Source organism: Mastigoproctus giganteus, chromosome 5 (assembly GCF_048544385.1).
Source record: "Mastigoproctus giganteus isolate SK-2022 chromosome 5, ASM4854438v1, whole genome shotgun sequence".
Lineage (NCBI taxonomy): Eukaryota > Metazoa > Arthropoda > Arachnida > Uropygi > Thelyphonidae > Mastigoproctus > Mastigoproctus giganteus.
Window position 1 is genome coordinate 232,217,061 of NC_143579.1, and position 21,657 is coordinate 232,238,717.

Here is a 21,657-nt window from a genome sequence, read left to right on the forward strand (position 1 = left end):
ATATTATATGTGTGTACAATTTATGATAATGTCAGGGAAATAATCAGGGAAATCATTGCTGAAAATGAGTTAGGTCGGGAAGAGGTGTTCTTATCTAATAGGAGTGTATTTCAATTATTCCAGGATTTTGCAAAGGGAGCCTTTGAAATGAGGAAACGCCTGTTAAACACTTGAACCAAAATAATGTGTTGAAAACATTACCGAAGTGTGTCCAGAATGCCCAAGAAACTAATGGTGATGATGAGGAGGATTTTTTTTATTATTATTATTTATTTATTTAATTTTTTTATTATTATTATTATTATTTTATTTTATTTATTTTTTATTTATTATTTTTTTAAATCTAATTTTATTTATTTTTTTTATTTTTATTTTTATTTATTTATTTATTTTCTTTTTATTTATTTATTTATATATATATATATATATATATATATATATATATATATATTTTTTTTTTTTTTTTTTCTAGCTCTGGATTGGGACCCCAGAGGGTTTTTTTTTTTTTTTTTTAAGTGTTGTTGTCTCATAACCTGAGACCTTATGCGTCCCATCTACTGGAACTGGCCCACCTTCCCGTGGTGTGGACGAGTATCTAGAAGCAGCCTTCCTGGTGATAGCTGCTTCTGGGTAGCCAAGAGGTCAGCATAACACAACAACATAACATGCATTAAACTACACGAACAACCTACAAAGAAACGAGGTGGATTTGAACGGACGTTCTAGGAGCCACCCTACCTATACACACACATGTCCACATGTCCACATGTCCCCAAATTCCTGTTCTGCATTCCTTATATCTGTGTGACACCACGTCTCTGATATCCCAAAAATATCTGCCTTTTATGTTTTGAGCAATGCCTCAAATTCATAGAATTTATTTACCAAACACCTAGCATTGGTGTATCCGCAAGTATACATGCAACTGTTCCTATTCTTAGCTACCCTAACACAACCCATGTGTGTACTTTTACCGCAATGAGTCCCAACAGTCTTTGAAATAACCTGCATCTTGTTTGCCAGGCTGCTGCTCGTTCCAATAGAAGCAGTGCAATAATCGCTTTCACCTCTGCCAGTGGCTACTGTTAATCTATTAGTCCTTGTATAATTCCCCCAAGCTAGCAGTTTTCCGACCCACCTAACACTGCCTCGATAGCATCAGCAAATATTCTTGCACCCTTTCTATTTAAATGTATCCCATTCCTGTAGAAGCAGTCTCTCCTGTTAACAAGTACAGACCAGGCTGAAAAAAATTCTACCCCTTGAGCCTTGTACAATCTTTTCAGGGCCGGAATGATCGACAAAGGCTCTCATCATATACTCCATGCTGTCGTGTCTGGACAGAATTGCAGACACTTTCAAACTCAACCCTAATTCACAGCTTTTTTTCATCATGTGAGGCCTTGCGGCAAACTGGCGGAGGCCCTTAGATTTGTTTATTGATGTAGGGTTTTAGACGCATCAGCAAATTATGTCATACTGTGCCATATTTAATAAGCCTGTAAACTGCGCGTTCTGTGGTCGATTGGCTATTTGCTGGACGGAAAAACCGAGTTACCGTAAGAGGAGAGGAAAAAAAAAAAAAAAAAAAATCCTACCGTCTCTTGAGATCGACTAACTCAGGAACTTTCTGAAAACGGCCTGTAAAAATTTCTTGTCATTGACGGGATGTTACTCAAGAGAGCAGAGACCCCAAAATTTACAGTTTCGTCACGGGATCACTTCCCACTCTTGCAGGAGGGGTACAAAAAGCCAAGGAGGATTGCAATAGAGAACCGTGTCTGACAGTCCTACTGCTTCGAGCTAAGAATACGAAGGCACCCTAACTGAGGTCGATACGTCCTATACGAGAAATAATGAGTAATGAAGGCGTGAACTCACTTGGAGAGTTCTGATATATCATGTATTTTCATCCAATAAAACAAAGTCTAATAGATTATTTTTAATCTTAGTGCGTGAAAGGTACTAACAGGAGGTTAAAGTGTGCCAATTTACTTCCTAATTCTTTCAACAGGGTTGAACTAAACCCTGTTGAAAGAATTCATCGATGTGACAAGTCCTATAGTAAAGATGGCTGCAACCGGTCATCCTCCAGAGAGAGAGAGAGAGGATCATGTTTCACTGTAACTCCAGATAATACTGTGCTTAAAATCAGATTCAGGAATGAAACGCAATTCCCCTACAAAAAGAACATTTATAAATCCACAAGGATGCAGAATTCATATATTCAGAGATATGATACTCTAGAGGGGAACTAAGGGAATTTAAAAATTGCCAACGCTCTTATACACTTTTTTTTTTTTTAATCCCATTCTGAATCAGTTTAAAAATAAACTATAGCTGTTTCCATGACCATCTGTCATTTACCAACAGAAGCTCACAATTAGTACCAGAACCAGTTACAGAATTTTATATTCTCAGTTTTATTATCATTGTTGCTCTTCTCCCTGATCGGGGATTCCACTCCGTAACGGGTACTGCTATCAAGTACACAGGGTGGTTGTAATGTCTGGTGTTACTTTTGGTCGAGGAACTCTCTGACTATCCTACAGGTGTTCTCTGGGAGACCTATTGCTGCCAGGCTGTTATGTAGAGTCTTTGGCACCATACCGGTGGTCGACACGATGATCATTACTTCTTGAATGTGCCACATCTCCTTGACCTCACGTATCAGTTTCGTGTACTTCCTATTTTTTTCCCTCATGGGTTTTCTTAACGTTATTGTTGCTTTTATATTATTTCTCCCTGATTGGGGGATCCCACTCCGTGACAAGTACTGCTACCAACTAAACAGGGTGATTGTAATGTCTGGTGTTATTGTTCGTCGAGGAAATCTCTGATGATCCTACAGGATAGCAGGCATTCTCTGACACAGTACTGTCTATCCTAATCAAAATTATTTTTCGCATCCAGTCCGTTTGTGACCACATCGTAGTATCCAATTGAATTGGTCAGACAAGACTTCCCCTTAACAAACCCATGCTATCTGAGCTATTGCTGCAGTCTTCTCTAGATCATCCTGTATCACCTGCTTAATACCAGTGACACCATTATTTCCCAAAGAACAGAGTTAAACTAATAGGTCTATAATTATGTATCACCATTTGCACCCCCATTGCGAGTGGATGATGCATTTTCACATCTGCAGTCCATGGGGACCTCCCCTGAATCTAAGGATGCATTCATAATTATGGCCAAGGGTTTGCTTAATTCCCTTGCTGCCTCATTCAATATAACTTGATCGATTGCATCTGCCCAAGGTGCCTTTTTTATATTTAACTTGAACATTTATTCCTCCACTTTGCTCTCAGTTATTGCAAAATCACTTAGCTCCCTGTTAGTTTGATAAACTTCTGGCATTTTCCTCCTTGAATAACTCCTCATGTGTCAATGCAAATGAAAAATACTCATTCAGTTTATAAGCTACATTAGCAGATCATCAATAGTCGAACCGTTTTTTTTACGTGGTTCAATCCGATTCATCCCCTTCCTTCTAGAGTTTACATAAGTAAAGAACTCTTTCCTATTTTTCTTTGTGTCCTTTGCCAAAGATTTCTTGTAATCTGCCTTCGTCTGCCTAACCTCCATAACTTGATTACTGACTAACTTATATCTGTCGTAGGCTTCTGTTGCCTAATAATTTATATGCATCCCCTGCATTTTTCTTCTCTACCATGAGCCTCATTCATTCATCTGACATCCATTTAGGCCTGAACCTTGAACAGTATTTCTTAGCTGGTATGAAAAGCCTCGTAGCCTCCAAGACTAAGTCCCTGAAGACTTCCCACCTACTTCACCGTTGGTAACATCATCAGTTATTCAACTGCATAGAATTTAAAACTGTCTGAGCCCACTGTAATCACCTTTACGAAAACAAAAACCCTTCCCTTTATCCTTGAAGGTAGCTGTATCTTTATCCCACATCAGTACATTGTGATCACTGACACCTAGTGGTTCCTTTATTTACAAATTCTTAATACATGAATAATCACTGCTGATAATCAGAATAGTATAACTCTCTCTGATTGCCCCTTGAACATGTTGCTGTATAAAACAATCCTGAAATAAATGCACAAAAATCTTGCTAGCGTGCGAGTGACCAACCAGAAGTTCCAATCAATATCTGGAAAGTTAAAATTCCCCATTACAAGATATTCTGATTTACTGGCCCACTATTTCTCTGCACAACTGTTTGTTGTACTCACCAGTCATTAGGCTATACCACTATATCAAAATATTTTTTTCACCCTGGTCTGTGCTTGCTGACAGGAGAAACGGCTTCTACAGGGATTGGGTACACTTAAATAGAAAGGGTGCAAGAACATTTGCTGATGCTATGGAGGCAGTGTTAGGTGGGTCAGAAAACTGCTAGCTTGGGGGTTTACGTAGACTAAAAGGTTAACAGTGCCCGTAGGCATTGGCAAAAGTGATTCTTGCACTGCTTTCTATTAGAAAGCAAGGCAATGGAGATTTCCAGGACTGCTAGTAGTAGTAGTAGTAGTAGTAGTGGCACATGATGCAAGAAAGCAAGTGTAGGAGCTTATGCAGCATCAGCCAAAAAAAAAAAAAAAAAAAAACACACCATTCCCTCCAAATGCCTGTCCAGTTCCTCCTTAAATTTATTTAACCTATCAACTTCTACAACGACAGATGGAAGTTTGTTCCAGCAATTAACCACCCGCTGGCTAAAGGCAAATTTCCGCACATCTATTCTACATCTGTCCTTTCTTAATTTGAACTTATGTCCCCGTAGGTTGGTAATCTGAACAAGTGGAAGGATCCCATCAAAATTCAGCGTGCTCAACCCATTCAAGGCCTTATAGACCTCAATCAGATCACCGCGCAGGTGCCTAGTCTCCAGCCACTGCAATTTGCAGAACTTAAGCCTCTCTTGGTAAGAGAATCCCTTCATTCCCCTCACCAATCGTGTTGCTCTTCTCTGTACACGCTCAAGCAAATCTACATCCTTCCTAAAATGAGGCCTCCAGACCTGTACGCAGTACTCAAGGCGTGGCCTGACCATTGCCTTATACAGAGGGACAATCACCTCCTTTTCCCTGCTAGCAAAATTCCTATATATCATTGACAAAACCCCATGACCCGCCCTAGCAGCCTGTCTGCACTGCTCAGAAAACTTCATATCTGACTGCACAATTACTCCCAGGTCTTTTTCATTTTCTACCACCTTAAGTGTAGTACCACACAGTTGGTACGTTTCTCTGGGGTTACTTCTACCCATATGCAGTACTTTGCATTTGTCAAGGTTGAACTTCAGTTGCCACTTCTTAGCCCATCTGCCCAAATTATCTAGATCCTGTTGCAGTAGCACACTGCCATTACTGTCATTAACAACCCTGCCAACCTTTGTGTCATCTGCAAACTTCGACATTAAGCCTGATATACCTTCATCAATATCATTGATAAATACACAAAACAACAGTGGACCCAACACCGAACCCTGTGGGACTCCACTAATAACATTAGTCCACGAAGAGCAGCACCCATTGATTACCACCCTCTGTCTTCTCCCACTTAACCATCCTTTTATCCATTGTAGCAACTTACCCTTAATACCATTCTGCTCCAATTTGTACAATAGTCTTCCATGCACAACAGTGTCAAAAGCTTTCCTGAAATCCAAGTATATGATATCAAAATTATTTTTTGCATCCAGTTCCTTTGTGACCACATCATAATAATATTGGGTCATTCCCCCAACCTTTCTGCATCCTCCGTATTTGGTGGTCACGGGCTCAAACCCTGGTCTAATCAAGAAGCATGTGCGATGCACTGCTGCTCCTGTCCACCTGGATACGGAGGTGCCCTATTGAGAAGCTTTTTGTATAGTAACAACGTAGCTGGAGGTTTAATTTCAATTACTGGATTCTCAGAAGCTTCTCAAGGGTTTTAAATCGCAAGTTTTTACTCTCTCTTTAAGCATATTTGGTTTTAAGAAGTAATTCAGAAAATATGGAATATGGTCCAATTTATAAAAATTGCATTTTTTAAATTTTAGAAATTTGAGGATAATTTCTAGATATTTTGTACCACACTGAAGTAAAATATGTACAGATTATTGTTAAAATAAATTTTAAAAAAATAAATAAAACTTACCATATTACTCTGCACTCGTTTGCCTTTCTTTGAGCCTCTTTCATAAATATACTTACCGGCCTGATCAGATCCAAAAGGAGTCATAGTTGAACAAATGAATACATGGGCCGTGTTAGGGTAACTAAGAGGTGCATGTATACTTGCATGTACACCAATGCTAGGAGTACAGTTAATAATTTTGAGGAACTTGAAGTGCTAGTCAAAGACAGATATTGTTGGGATATCAGAGACGTGGTGTCATACAGACATAAGTAATGCAGAATTGGAATTTGGGAAGTACAATGTGCACAATAAGAAACACAAAATACAACACATGAAACAAACACAAAATCTAAGGAGGTGCATCCAATCGATGCTGGTGGACAATGCAATGTTGAGTCTGTTTGGTGTGACAAGTACTGGGAAGGGTAAAATGGGAGTAGGTGTGTCTTATAGGCCTAATGAATCTGATGAGTATAATGAGCAATTGTGCAGAGAATAGAGTGGCCAATAAATCAGAATGTCATATAATGCGGGATTTTAACTTTCCAGATATTGATTGGAACTCGTGGTTTGGTCACTCGCACACTAGCAAGACTTTTGTGGATTTATTGGATGATTGTTTTCTACAGTAACATGTTCAAGAGGCAACCAGAGGGAGTAATGCTCTTGATCTGATTATCAGCAGTGATTATTCTTGCATTAAGAATTTGCAGATAAAGAAACAACTGGGTGACAGTGATCACAATGTACTGATGTGGGAATTACTTAAAGATGTAAACTACCATCAAGGTTAAAGGGAAGAGTTTTTGCTTTCCTAAAGGTAACTACAGGAATCTCAGACAGTTTTAAATTCTGTACAGTGGGATCAACTAATGATGGTACCAATGTTGAATTCTAAATGGGAAGCCTTCAGGGACTTAACTTTGGATGCTACTAGGTTTTTCGTTCTAAGAAATACTGTTCAAAGTTTAGGCCAAAATGGATGTCAGATGAACTAATGAGGCTCGTATCAGAGAATAAAATGTATGGGATGCATATAAAGTATCAGGTGACACAGAAGCCTATGGAAGATATAAACTAGTCTGTAATCAAGTCACAAAGGAGGTTAGGCAGGCAAAAAGCAGATTACGAGAAATCCTTGGCAAAGGATGCAAAGAATTCTTTATTATGTAAACTCCAGAAGGAAACGGATGAATCAGATTGGACCACTTAACAGATGGGTTGACTATTGATGATCATGCTCGGGTAGCTGATAAACTGAATGAGCATTTTGCATCAACATTCACACGAGGTGTTATTCAATGAGGGGAGTGCCAGAGGTTTATCAAACTCTAAAAGGAAGCTAAGTGATTTTGTAATAACTGAGAGCAAAGTGGAGGAGAAATTGTTGAAGTTAAACATAAAAAAGGCACCTGAAAGGAGGCAGCAAAGGAAGTAAGCAAACCCTTAGCCATAATTATGAGAACTTCCTTGGACTCAGGGGAGGTCCCCACAGACTGGAGGTGTGCAAATGTATCACCAATTCACAAAGGGGGTTCAAAAGGTGACACAGGTAACTACAGACCTGTCAGTTTAACTTGTGTTCCGGGGAAAATAATGGAATCACTAGTTAAAGAAGCATTGCAGGATCGTCTAGACAAGTCTGCAGTAATAGTTAAGACATAGCATGGATTTGTTAAAGGGAGGTCTTGTCTGACCAATTTGATTGGATACTATGATGTGGTCACAAAGGAACTGAATGCCAAAAATAAAATTTTGATATCATATACTTAGATTTCAGGAAAGCTTTTGATACTGTTACACATAGAAGACTGCTGTACAAATTGGAGAGATATGGCATTAAGGGTAAGTTGCTACAATGGATAAAGGGATGGTTGAGTGGGAGACGACAGAGAGTGGTAATCAATGGACACTGCTCTTCATGGACAAATGTTATTAGTGGAGTTCCCCCAGGGTTTGGTGTTGGGCCCATTGTTGTTTTGTATATTTATCAATAATATTGATGAAGGTATATCAGGTTTAATGTACAAGTTTGCAAATGATAGAAAGGTTGGCAGGGTTGTTAACGACAGTATGCTACTTCAATTGGATCTAGATAAGTTGGGAAAATGGACTGAAAAGTGGCAACTGAAGTTTAACATTGACAAATGCAGAATGCTGCATATGGGTAGCAATAATCGAAGAGAAACGTACCAACTGTGTGGTACTACACTCAGGGAAGTGGAAAAGACCTGGGAGTAACTGTGCAGTCAAATATGAATTTTGCTAGCAGGGACAGGGAAGTGATTATCCTGTTATACAAGGCAATGGTCATGCCACACCTAGAAGGTCTGGAGGTCTCATTTTAGGAAGGATGTAGAGTTGCTAGAATGAGTACAAAGAAGGGCAACAAGATTGGTGAGAGGAGCAAAGAAGGGCTCCTACCAAGATAGGCTTAAGTTCTGCAAATTGCAGCACCTGTGAGGTGTATAAAGCCTTGAATGGGTTGAGCAAGCTGAATACTGATGGGATTCTTCTTCTTGCTCAGATTAAGAACCTGATGGAGCACAGATCCAAACTGAGAAAGACAGTTGCAGAATAAATGTGCAGAAATTTGCCTTTAGCCAGTGGGTAGTTGATTGGTGGAACAGACTTCCATCTTTTGTTGTGGAAGTTGATAGCCTAAATAAATTTAAGGTTGAGCTGGACAGGCATTTGGAACGAATGGAGGGGCGAAATGGGAGTTATTTATTATTATTTTTTTTTGGCTGATGCTGCATAAGCTTGCTTTCTTGCATCGTATGCCTCTACTAATGCTAATGCTAATATGGAAATGTTCTAAGTATCATATTGAGGTAAATTTCTCTTATTCTTCTACAAATACTTAATTTTTATATACTGTTTATTATGCACTCTATCTTTCGTTATGCAATGCACATTTTTATAGAAATTTTACTCTGTTATGTATAGTTTACCTTAAGAATAAAATAGGTTGTACAGACAAAGATTTTTTGGATGATGCAATGAAAAGCCTAGCGTGAGGTGTCATATATATATATATGCAATAAAAAAATAAAAAAAATACAAATTCAAGAGTGCTTATTAAACACATGTGAATTTGTGTACCAGTACAATGAACCTCTTATGCATCATGAAATCCTAAAAATTTGTCATGTTACTGTTATACTTATTATCAATGTTATGGCTTGAATTTTCACTTTTTTCAAAGAGTGCATAATCTTCAAGCCACCAAGAGCATTGCTGATTCCACATTTTTGAAAGACTAAAAGGTTAATAGTATTTAGGTACAGACTACTATATTATTTTTTATAAGAACTGTTGATTGGCAACGGGTATAAATATTTTAGAGATATTGACATTTGAAAATACTTTATTGAAAAATCCTATTGATCAGTAGCTGCGTCCACTCAAACAGTGACAGAGGTTGCTAATCACTAGTATCAATTTATTTATTATTATTTTTTACTTATACTTAATCAAGCCTGACTTTGCTGTAGCTGTTATAACACTTAGTGATTCTCAACATGTCTGGTGGTGACATATCTCTTATCCTGTTTTAAAAATTCTCATCTTTCCTGATTTCTCTTAAGAAACTAGGTAAATTAAGTTTTTAAAATTCATACATATAGAAAAAAACTTAACAGATGACAAATAGAAATGTTAAAATGATTTGCTCAATAAACAATCTGAACAATAGTTGTCAAATTTATTGTTTTGATAGCCTCTGAGTTTTGCTACATTTTAAGAAATGGGAGAAAAAAAAAAAAAAAAAAAGGAATATCCCGTAAAAAATATCTATTTAACTAAAAGTAAACAATGAAAAATGAAAGCCATTTGCTAAATACAACGATCTGTGATATGCAAAATGTTTACCACTATTTTACATTTAAATACAGCAGAGACTAAGGATTAATATAAAAATATACAGCATACATATACAATCCCAATTTTTTTTCTTTATTTCACATGACCTTCAAAAGGCAGTTCCTGCTGCCATATTTGCTAAATGCTTTTCAGCGTGGAACAATTACAATGAATAATATAACAGACTATACAAATTAAGTTTATGCATACCTCCTAATATAAAAAAAAGTAAGAAAAAATAAAAAACCTTAACTTGCATCATATTAATAAGATTCAGATATCACTTAAAATATGTAGTCACTTTCCAAAGTGTGCAAATGAACTTTCTACAACAATTTCATAAACCAATGAGATGATATTATGTTACACAGACATATCAAACATAATTCCCATAAATAATCAACCAAACACTTCTTGAGAAGCATATACTGTGTACAAAAATCCATCTTCATCTCGTTCTCTTTCATAAAGCTCTCCTAATGTCATTGAAACAGGTGCCATGCTATGCTGATTTACCAAAAGAAAGAAAGCTTGGTTTGGATGAAGTTGTAACCTTCTTCTATAATAAAGAAAAAGAAGTAGCTATAGCGCACACAAATCGAGTAGAATCAAAGTTTCTAACAAATTTAATACTGATAATAAAAAACATTGATTCAGAATTTAATTTCCACCTAAATGTCTTGAAGCTATTACAAGGCTATCATAAATGAACTAGATGTAAAGAATAATTTTTACATAGTATATTTAGACTTTAGTAAGGTTTTTGATACAGCTCCACATGAACAAGTAATATAGCAGCAAAAAAAAAAAAAAAAAAAAAAAAAGATGGCTGAATGGTAAAAGAGTGGTTATAAACAGCTGTTGCTCTTAAAGAACTGGATTCATGGTGGGGTCTCACAGCATTCAATAATAGGTCCCTTCTTTCTGATACTGATGAAAGCATGACAACTTGATGTCAAAATCTGATTACAGGAAAATAAGGGGTAAGATGTTAAATGATACTAACCAAGGTGTGTTGTTTCATACCTTGGTTAGTATCAAGATAGACAAATTAGTGTCATTACTGCATCAGATATAACTGTTCAGTGAAGTATTTTAATAATTATATTGAATATGAAGGAAAATCATGCCTCATACCAGAGAAGCAAAGCAAAGGGCTCAAGCTAGTAGGAGTGCAGTGGCTCTAAGGAGAACTGAAGGGGGGAGAGAAGTTGTCCTCTGAATCATGGCCTTATGAGATGTACAGCTTGTCTGATGTTTGCAGAGCTATCAGGAATGGGACATGATATTGCCAAGGGGGATGTCATTGTGTGTGCTCAATGCAAGGAGTGAGAGGACATTAGGTGCCAGTTCAGCATTGTTATGGACCTTTATGACATCTTCCTTACATTTTGAGGGTACAGCTCTAAAACAGTGTTCGCAGGCCAGCCACTAGATAGTCCACTGGATCGAACCTATTGACCTCTACTCTGCTAGATAGTGACTGGCAGAAGTCTGAGTAGTGTGTAAGTGGAGGGCACTGTTGAGGTGGCACATTATGTCAAGGAGCTGGGTATATTGTTACTGCACGTATGTCATATCCAAAAATTTTATTACTTCCAACATGTCAGCCACATTTTCTTACTGCTGAATACATCATGAATAGTCAAACTAATAGAACAAACTTCTTATCTGTGAAAAGACAAACCACCCAAACACTTCCTAGTTCATTTCACATATATATGTGGCCTCAGTTCCAATCTGAATGCTTTCCATTTTCACTTGCATTCTGCCAAACACAAAGTACTTTTGCTGACAGGATCACAATTATCAGTTGATTCAATCACTGTTCAATTTCAATTATAATAATTATTCACTGTATGATTCCACCCCCCCCCATTTTTTATGAAACCCCCAAACACGAGAGGTATTAAAACCTACAGTACTGTGCATGATTTGAAGGTTGAGATGATGAGAAAAGACGCTTGTCGACATTAGACTTGAATTTTCGCTTCAAAGGTGGTACTTGTGCATATGTCCTTTCTGATATTCCTTGTGAGAGAGAGAGAGAGAGAGTTAGTAATTTGGAATTTCCTCTTTTCCATCTTCTCCGGCTCAATTTCTCTACCTCATTCAGTCAAATTCATATGTTGCCTTTATTGTTCTCCCAATTCTGCAAATCACTTGTCAACTCTCTGACTTCCTCTCTTTTGAAACTTGACTTTCCCCGATCAAACTTTCCTAACAGTAATATAATTTTCCTTGGTGACTTTAATGTTCCAGCTGACTTCCGATTTCTAGTCACATGGACCTAGCTGGTCAAGATGCTGAGGCTTTTCCAATTACTAATGTAATGACCTTTGCACAGATTATTCATATACCTATCAGAATATCAGGCAATCCTAACCACACAGCCAACACTCAATCTTTTTCTCATAAACAACTCTTCGAAGTACATGGTTGAGGCGAGCGGAACTCTAGGCACCTCAGATCACGACGATGGTCTCTTCTTCAATGGAGCCTTTCTCTTAAAATAAAAAAAATAAATTTTCTGTTTATACTCTGGGACAACCAAATGGTCAGAGGAGTTCACAAGATAGACAGAATACAAGAAACAGCACAGTATTTAGCACTAATGGGATTGAACCCCGGTCACTCAAGGCATGTGTAGTTATGCACCCGTGAGCTGGACCACTTGGCTACGGTGGCAGTACTTTGTGGCCATTCTCAACTTTGTGTTGTTTGGCATTAAAAGAATGCAAAATGGGATGATCTGTGAGATTTATTTTCTTCTTTTTCTTGGTTGGATTACTATTTTAAATCTTCTGATGCTAACATTTGCTCAGACAGCACAAGTAAAATTATTCTTGTAATGAAGAAATCCTTTCTTCTATATTCCACCTTACAATCTCATCCTTTATCTGAACCTTGGTTTTCCAATAAGCGATAAGGCTGTTCAAGAAAAGAATGTTGCATATCACAACTGGCTTGCATCCAAATCTCCAGGTTCATTTTTTCCCTACATCAAAGCTCACAGCAATTGTAAAACATTTATTAATGAACCTAAACTAGATTTTGAACAGGCTAAGAGTAGAAAACTTGGTTCTTGTTCCAATGGTAGTCAAGCATTCTGGTCTCTTGCCAAAGCTACTGGCAAAAGTTTTTGCCAATCTCTATTCCTACCTCTGTCAAAACCAGATGGTTCTACTGCCACCTCAACTAACGATAAACCTGACTTGTTAGCATCCTACTTTTCTCCTAACTCATGTATTGGTGATTGTGGTAATCCACCTCTTACCATTCCTAGAACGCTCCATTCAATGCTTCCTGTGGTCTCATGTCAAAAGAATTTTGACCAATCTTGATGCTAAGAAAGCACCAAGTCCTGTGGTATTTCTTCACTTCTTCTCAAAACCTCTACTCCTGAGCTTACTCCTTTTCTGTGTCACCAGTTTACACTTTCTTATTCCACCAGTGTTTTCTCTTCTGCTTGTTAATTTGTTCATATCCAGCCAGTCCTAAAAAAGGTGACATCCCAACCATCCAATTACACTAACCAACAAAAAATATTTTTTGCCATATCTTCGCAATGAAAATATGTGATTCTGGAGGAAATAAACGTGCTGATTCCGAAAATCCCCATCAAAAGTCTCTATCACGTCTACATCAAAAGATGTACCAACATTTAATGTTAAAATAAAGGGATATATATGTATAATTCAAGTTTGTAATACAAGTGTAAAAAAATTGCAATTTCTCTAAACTCATTTAACTTTAGAAAAAATATCATAAATTATAGCAAAATAGTTATATTTCAATCATTTTTAATCAGCATACCTGTAATTGTCCTTAGAAATTTTTGCTACTAAGGGATTTTCTCTTGTATTCCTGTTTACTCTCCCTCAAAAGAAACCAGCAGTAACCCCCCACCATTACAGGATCCCAGTAACCTTGGTACTGCTTTTCCATCGTGGAAATATCTCGATGACATCGTTCCCCTTGTTCATCACTCACAATCTCCAAGATTTTTGGGGAAAAATTCGAGATGGGAATGAAGAAAATGAATTTTCAATGATATTCAGCAGCTCGTTTTTATAGCACTTGAGTAAATTAGACAACAACATTTCATAGTTTTCTTCTTTCCTGTTATCCAAAAAAACATGTACTACTGTCTTAAATGATTGCCAAGCTACAAATTCAACCTCCTTTAAATGGGTTTCAAACAAGTCTTTCAGGAGTTTCCTAATTTTGGTTCCTATGGAAATTCCTTAAGTTTGGCATATGTTAAATTAGAAAACACACTTCTCAAGTATGCAAATCCATTATGTTCTTTATCAAGTCCCTTCATGAAATTCTTCATCAATCAAAGTTTGATGTCCAGGGGGTGGAAGAAGAACCTTGTTTGATTCACCAAAGGAATATATTTTACATTATATTATCATGGTATGAACTCTTTCAGTTTGTCCCAATGTTGCACAACAATCTGTCACACGGCTGTCCCACAAATACAAAAAACAACATTTTGAACCCTCCCCCACAAACTAATAACCTTAAGATCACTGCATATGTTCCAACCATAATCTTGATATTTTATTACATGTAGAACCTCAGACATGCTTTCGTGACTTTCTTTAAGTCCAAATGAATGAAACATAGGGACTGAAGGAAATTCATTGCCACTATGAAGCAAAACTGCTTTTAAACTTAGTTTTGAGGCATCTATGAATAAATGGCATTTATCTGACTTACGCATGACATAAGTCAGAAGTTTTTCAGAAGTCCAATGATGTCTTTGTAAAAACATTGTTTTCCTTAGCAAAATATTTCGAAAACTTTTCGTGTCTTTTTTCGAAACACTGAAATCTTTGTTCCTGCTACGAGTATATGCCACTGCTGTAACATAGACCCTAACAGTTCAGCTTGTTCTTTCAGCAAATTTAAGCCTCAAACCAAATCGTTTAATTCATCTTGTTTGATTAAACGTACCTCACTACCTCAATGTAAACTTGATTACTATTATCTCCTCCACTGCTGTTATCCCAAGTTTTGGGGGCACTGGTACTGGCAAATCGTCACTGTGTGGACGGGCCGAATTGCAGAAGGTATATTTGGATATATTATAGAGTGTTTACTTTTTTAGACATACCAGATATATTTGTCATACAGAAGTAGCAATCATTAATGTGGTTAGATGGTTCTTGGCAAACTATAGGGACTGCAAAAGGTTACACTTTGAGCTTGCCACGCAACTACTTTCTAAGGTTTGTCGCACAGGTAACACACAGCACTGGTGAAGTGCCCAATGTTTGTCTTGATCACCAATTTTGCATCTGAAATAAAAAGAGCACAAAAGTTTTGTAATGTCATAGATATTTTTCCTTTGAGTCTATGGGGTAAACTGTCCACAAAACAAAAATTGTCTGGATGATACACTTCCTATGTGTCTGCTTATTCATCGTAGCACTAAATGAATTTCTGAAAACAAATTCAGTTTTGAACACTACAATATAAAAACAACACAAATTCAATTTTTATCACTACACAGTACACAGACGTGGCAACTTGCTAGTTCTACTCATTTGAAAACACTGAAAGGAAAAATATTTGCAAATTAGTAGGTAGAGTCGAAAATTATTTTACTGCTACCGCAAGGGCTGGGGCCACATCCTCCTATTGTTGAGGGACTGGTTATGTTTGGAGTATAGATTTACAACCTTGAGAACATGTCATGATCAGTTAATATTTGGTAAACTTTGGCACAGCCTACAAAAATCCTCACAAAACGCTAAGTGTGCTCTCTTCAAATTGTAAATTGTTGCATCAGAATTTGAACTTAAGAACCATAGGTAGAAGTCTGATTATGTTTATCACAAGAAAACCGAGGTCAGAATCGATTGCTAAAATTAAGAGAATTAGCTTATATCTGTTAAAATAAATCAGTATATCATACATTACTGCTTAGGTTATGTGAAATTGGCATATTCTGGTAAACATAACCCCCTCTATATAACTGTGATGTGAAACTATCATGGCGATTTTCGAAATCTAGGCATAAAAATTGGTTGAAAACAGCATTTAAGTTCACTAGCTAACACGAGGTAAAAATCACATTGGCTAGTGTTATCGTCCCATTGCACTTCTACTCTTTTCTAAAGTAATGGAGAAATTAATAACACCAATTCCTAAACTATCTAGAAACCTTCCATCTGATCAATGATTGCCAGTATGGACTGAATCAGCGTATCGGTCCACCATCAATTTCAATCAGGATTTTGATCATGTCTGGCATAAAGGTCTTCTAAATAAGCTTCTATCTCATGGTTTGACAACTGTTTTTGTAATTGGGCATCCAGTTTTCTCTCTGACCTCTCACTTCAGGTGGTGATAGATGGCTCGAGTCATAACTTCTCCACTAATACAGGTGTTCCACAAGGTTGTTCTTTTTCTCACTCTCTTTTCCACTTGTATATTAATTGCCTTCTTCCATTGAACAGTGGGATCAACAGATGATGTTACCAGCGGTGAATTCTAAATGGGAAGCCTTCAGGGACTTAATCTTGGAGGCTACTAGGCTTTTCATACCAACTAAGAAATACTGTTCAAGGTTCGGGTCTAAATGGATGTCGGAGGAATTAAGGAGGCTCGTGGCAGAGAAGAAAAATGCAGGGGATGCATATAAATTATCAGGCAACACAGAAGCAAACGACAGATATAAGCTAGTCTGTAATCAAGTTATGAAGGAGGTTAGGCAGACGAAGGCAGATTACGAGAAATCTTTGGCAAAGGGCGCAAAGATTTCTTTACTTATGTAAACTCTAGAAGGAAGGGGATGAATCAGATAGGCTCACTTAACATAGACTGTTCGACTATTGATGATCCTGTTCAAGTAGCTCATAAACTGAATGAGTATTTTGCATCTACATTCACACACGAGGAGTTATTCAAGGAGAGGAATGCCAGAAGTTTATCTAATTCTAACAGGAGATGAGCGATTTTGTAATAACTGAGAGCAAAGTGGAGGAGAAAATATTGAAGTTAAACATAAAAAAGGCATCTGGGGCAGATGGAATCTGTCCAGTTATAATGAAGGAGGCAGCAAGAGAAGTAAGCAAACAGTCAGGGGAGGTCGCCATGGACTGGAGATGTGCAAATGTATCCCTAATTCACAAAGGGTGTTCAAAGGGTGACACAAATAAATATAGACCTGTTAGTTTGATTTCTGTTCTAGGGAAAATAATGGAGTCACTGGTTAAAGAAACATTGCAGGATCATCTGGAAAATACAGCAGTAATAATTCAGACACAGCATGGGTTTGTTAAGGGGAAGTTTTGTCTCACCAATTTGATTGGATACTATGATGTGATCACAAAGGAACTGGATGCAAAAAATAATTTTGATATTATATACAGTCAGTCCTCGTATAGCATGATAATTGTGTTCCTATAAACCCTCATGCAATGCAAAATCGTGCAATATAAACAACAGGCCCTATAGGAAAAATAGGGTTAGATGCCGACCACCCAGGATTGAACACACATTTGTAACCAAAACATTACCAAACACAATAAATAATCGTAATAAAATACGTAAGTATTTTATTACGACTATTATGTAATAAAATATTGCTAATGCTTTTGCTTCTATCATAAGCAAACTTGTTTTTTGTTTGATTTTCTATCCAAACAGATGACAGCTGTTCCATCTCTTCCAATTCTTTGTGTCTTAATCTAATGGATTTTAATTACACTTTGAGTTGTTCCTGCTATGAAAGTTTTTATTTTCTCTGCATTCTTTGCAATTCTCGGCGTTGCCTCATTTAGGCCTGTAGCACATGCAATAGCACATGGTCTTTCATTTCGCTCAAAGCGTTTCACAATTTCATATTTTTTCTCTATCGACAGAGGCGGACTGGCCATAAGCCTTACCGGGGAATTCCCGGTGGGCCAGAGGCTGGTGTGATTTTGGCCATAAACCATAGTATGAGGCCACTATAAATTTTCCCGGGTAAGAATTTTTGACCCAGTCTGCCTCTGTTTATCGATATTGCTTTTCTTTTTCTCTCTGAATCTGCAGTGTCTTCACCAGGACGCTTCCTTTTCACACCTTTTAAGTATTTTACTCATTTTTAGGGAATAAAGCACAATTACAAAATGAGGAGGCATGCATGATACACATAAACAAAGCTGCGCACGTGTAGCAACTGAATAAACAACACCGTAAAGGCAGAGATTAATACCTCACATTTTACTAAAGCACATTTTTTTTTTTTTGGCTGATGCTGCATAAGCTCATACACTTGCTTTCTTGCATCACACGCCACTACATTTCTAGGGATTACTACCATAAAACAATAAAAACAATTTCCAGTTGCGTTCCTGCTAGTGGAATCTGTTATAAACTGGTAGTAAACTCGATTTAATTGCATTTGTGATTATACCGATAGCTGGAATTGTTGGTTTTTACGTTATTATGGTAAAATGGGTTTCCCCTTCACTGATATAAAAAACATAAATACATTTTCAGAATCTTCTCTTCATTCCTATCGTGTTGCGTTCGGTTGGGGTGATTCTGCATTCGACTGTCATTTCTTGTAAACACAAAGGCGAATCGTGCATAAGCGAATTCGGTTCATGTTATATAAGATATCGTTCCCCTATTTATAAATCGTGCATGATCGAATTCGTGTAGTGTAAACACGTGTTATACGAGGACTGACTGTACTTGGATCTCAGGAAAGCTTTTGATACTGTTGCACATGGAAGACTATTGTACAAATTGTAGCAGTATGACATTAACGGCAAGTTGCTACAATGGATAAAACAATGGTTGAGTGGGAGAAGACAGAGTGGTAATCAACAGATACTGCTCTATGTGGACTAATGTTATTAGTGGTATCCCTCAGGGTTCAGTGGTGGGCACATTGTTGTTTTGTGTATTTATCAATGAAGGTATATCAGGCTTAATGTCCAAGTTTGCAGATGATACAAAGGTTGGCACGGTTGCTAATGACAGTAAAGATTTTCTAGATGTGCTAGAAAAGTTAGGCAGATGGGCTGAGAAGTGGCAACTGAAGTTTAACATAGGCATATGCAAAGTACTCCATATGGGTAGCAGTAACTCAGGAGAAATGTACCAACTATGTAGTACTACACTCAGGGAGGTGGAGAATGAAAAAGACCTGGGGGTAATTGTGCAGTCACATATGAAGTTCTCTGAGCAGTGCAGATGGGCTGCCAGAGCAGGTCACGGAGGTTTATCAATGATATGTAGGAGTTTTGCTAGCAGAGACAAGGAAGTGATTATCCCTTTGTATAAGGCAATGGTCAGGCCACACCTTGAGTACTGTATACAGGTTCGAAAGAGTCCTCATTTTAGGAAGGATGTAGAGTTGCTAGAATGAGTACAGAGAAGGGCAACAAAATTGGTGAGAGGAATAAAGGGGTGCGCTTGTGAAGAAAGGCTTAAGTTCTGCAAGTTGGGGCATCTGGAGACTAGGCACTTGCAAGGTGATCTAATCAAGGTGTACAAGGCCTTGAATGGTTTGAGTAGGCTCAATGCTGACAGGATACTTCCGCTTGCTCAGATTAAGAACTCAAGGGGGCATGGATTCAAATTGAGGAAAGACAGTTGTAGAACAGATGTGCAGAAGTTTGCCTTTAGCCAGCAGATAGTTGATTGCTGGAACAGACTTACATCTGTTGTGTAAGTTCATAGCTTAAATAAATGTAAGGTTGAACTAGAAAAACATTTGGAGTGACTGGATGGGTGAAATGGGAAGGGTTTTTTTTTTTTTTTCGGCTGTGCTGCATAAGCTTGCTTTCTTGCATCATATGCCTCAACTAATGCTATTTTTACTGGGAATCCTATCCATAGTTTTGCCGATGCATTCCATTTTAGCATTTTGCATTCCACAAGCAAGTTAGCAAAACTTTGCACAGCAGAAACAGCTTCAAATACTCGAATATTCACTACCAATTCCCTAAATTTTGATCTGGGAGTTCTTCAGTGGGGCAAAGATAACTTAGTTCATTTCAATCCTTCTAAAACTCAGTCTTGTCTTATATTTCTCAAAATGGATTCTTCTGCACCTATGCTTGCCCTCAACAAACCTTCAGATTTCTAGACAAGATCACATATATCTATTAGAGGTTACCCTGACTTCTAATCTCTCTTGGAATAAGCACATCACAAATACTGTTTCCTCCAAATCTTAAAAACTGGATTTTCTCTTTTGGCATTACTTTTCTTCCAAACAGCTGCTCACTCTGCACAAATTGCAAATCCACCCTACCATGGAATATTGTTCGCAGATCTGGGGCACTGGCCCCCAAAACCTCTGTCAGGTTTCTAGATTCCATTCAAAAGAGGGCAGTTAGGTTAATTAACGACCCATCTTCGGTGATTAAAGTTTTGTTAAGAGTTTAATTTCTGCAACATTCTGTTAACATAATTGTAATAAACATTCTGTAATATTTTAGAAATTTAAATTTCGTAATCTTTGTTAAGTTCAGAGTTTACTTACAGAATGGTTGCTACAAGATCCACTTACAATACAAAGTCCAAGGACATCAGGACTCAGACAGAAATGCCTGCAATCACTTCCAGTGTGAGTTGGAACTTTGTCATTTGTAAAGCCTGTGGCATGTATCCTAAGTCTACTAGACAGACCTAGCTCAACTAATGATTCTTTCTTTTCTGGAAACTAGGCACCTGGGAGGTGATCTGATTGAGGTGTTTAGGGCTTTGAATGGACTGAGCAAGCTCAATTCTTCCTCTTGCTTAGATATACACACATGAAAGGGCATAAACCCAAACTGAGGAAGGATGGTTGTAAGATAGATGCATGGATGTTTGCCTTCAGCCAGCAGGTAGCTGATTGTTGGAACAAACTTCCCTCTGTTGCCTTGGAACTGGGCAGTCTGAATAAATTCAAGGAAGAACTAAAATCATTGGAGGGGGTGGATGGGTGACATGAGAGTTTTTTTTTTTTTTTTGGCTGATGCTTTATAAGCTTGCTTTCTTGCACCATATGTCAACTACTAATACTATTTCAATTACATATATTTTCTTTTTACACCATCAAAGCTTTTGTTAAATCAAAATACATATAGATTTGCCTGTTTTCCATCCAAGTTATCTGGGTGCAGAGGTGGGGTGAACAAATGAGAATATGATATCTTAAGTATTCTGTGGATATCCACAGAAAACATTTCTTTTTCTCCTAATGTAGAAAAAAAAGAAGTATAGCCTCTCTTTTGTCACTACATATTTTGCAGTAATCAGTGATAACTGAAAGAGACTTGAAAATGGCAGGATATTTTCTTTTACATCTGAAAACATGCTTACAACCATTCATGATTACTTTTATCCAAATATAATTATTTACTTTTAATATCTATATAATCTACTTTAATATGTCTGTCTGTCTGTCTCTCTCAATATATATATATAAAAAATGTAATTTGTTTCCGTATATTTTATCTCCGTCCACTAGTTGATAAGACTTAACTTCTATGTTACTGTTAACTTTATTATGATGAACATAATACTTGTTTTGTCACTAGGAAATAATCTTTACTGGCCTATAATTTAAAGGGGGGGGGATTAAAACCCTTGTGTACTGTATAACCATAACTGTCTCTGCTACTGTTTCTATGATTAAATTCGGCCATGTGGTAGGCAATCGCATACACATTATGCCACTGTTACCACATTATC

At 37.4% G+C, this 21,657-nt stretch overlaps 1 protein-coding gene across 1 annotated transcript in view; it reads right to left on the reverse strand.

Annotated features, from left to right (window-relative positions):
• Nucleotides 1-9,883: 9,883 nt before the first annotated feature.
• Nucleotides 9,884-21,657, reverse strand: part of LOC150086275 (microtubule-associated protein 1 light chain 3 alpha-like) — an 80,492-nt gene continuing 68,718 nt past the window's right edge. Inside the window, exon 4 of the mRNA XM_090373804.1 lies at nt 9,884-10,519. Within this exon, the coding sequence (XP_090229930.1) occupies nt 10,360-10,519 (160 nt within the window). The 3' untranslated portion in view covers nt 9,884-10,359. The remainder of the gene's footprint in view (nt 10,520-21,657) is intronic.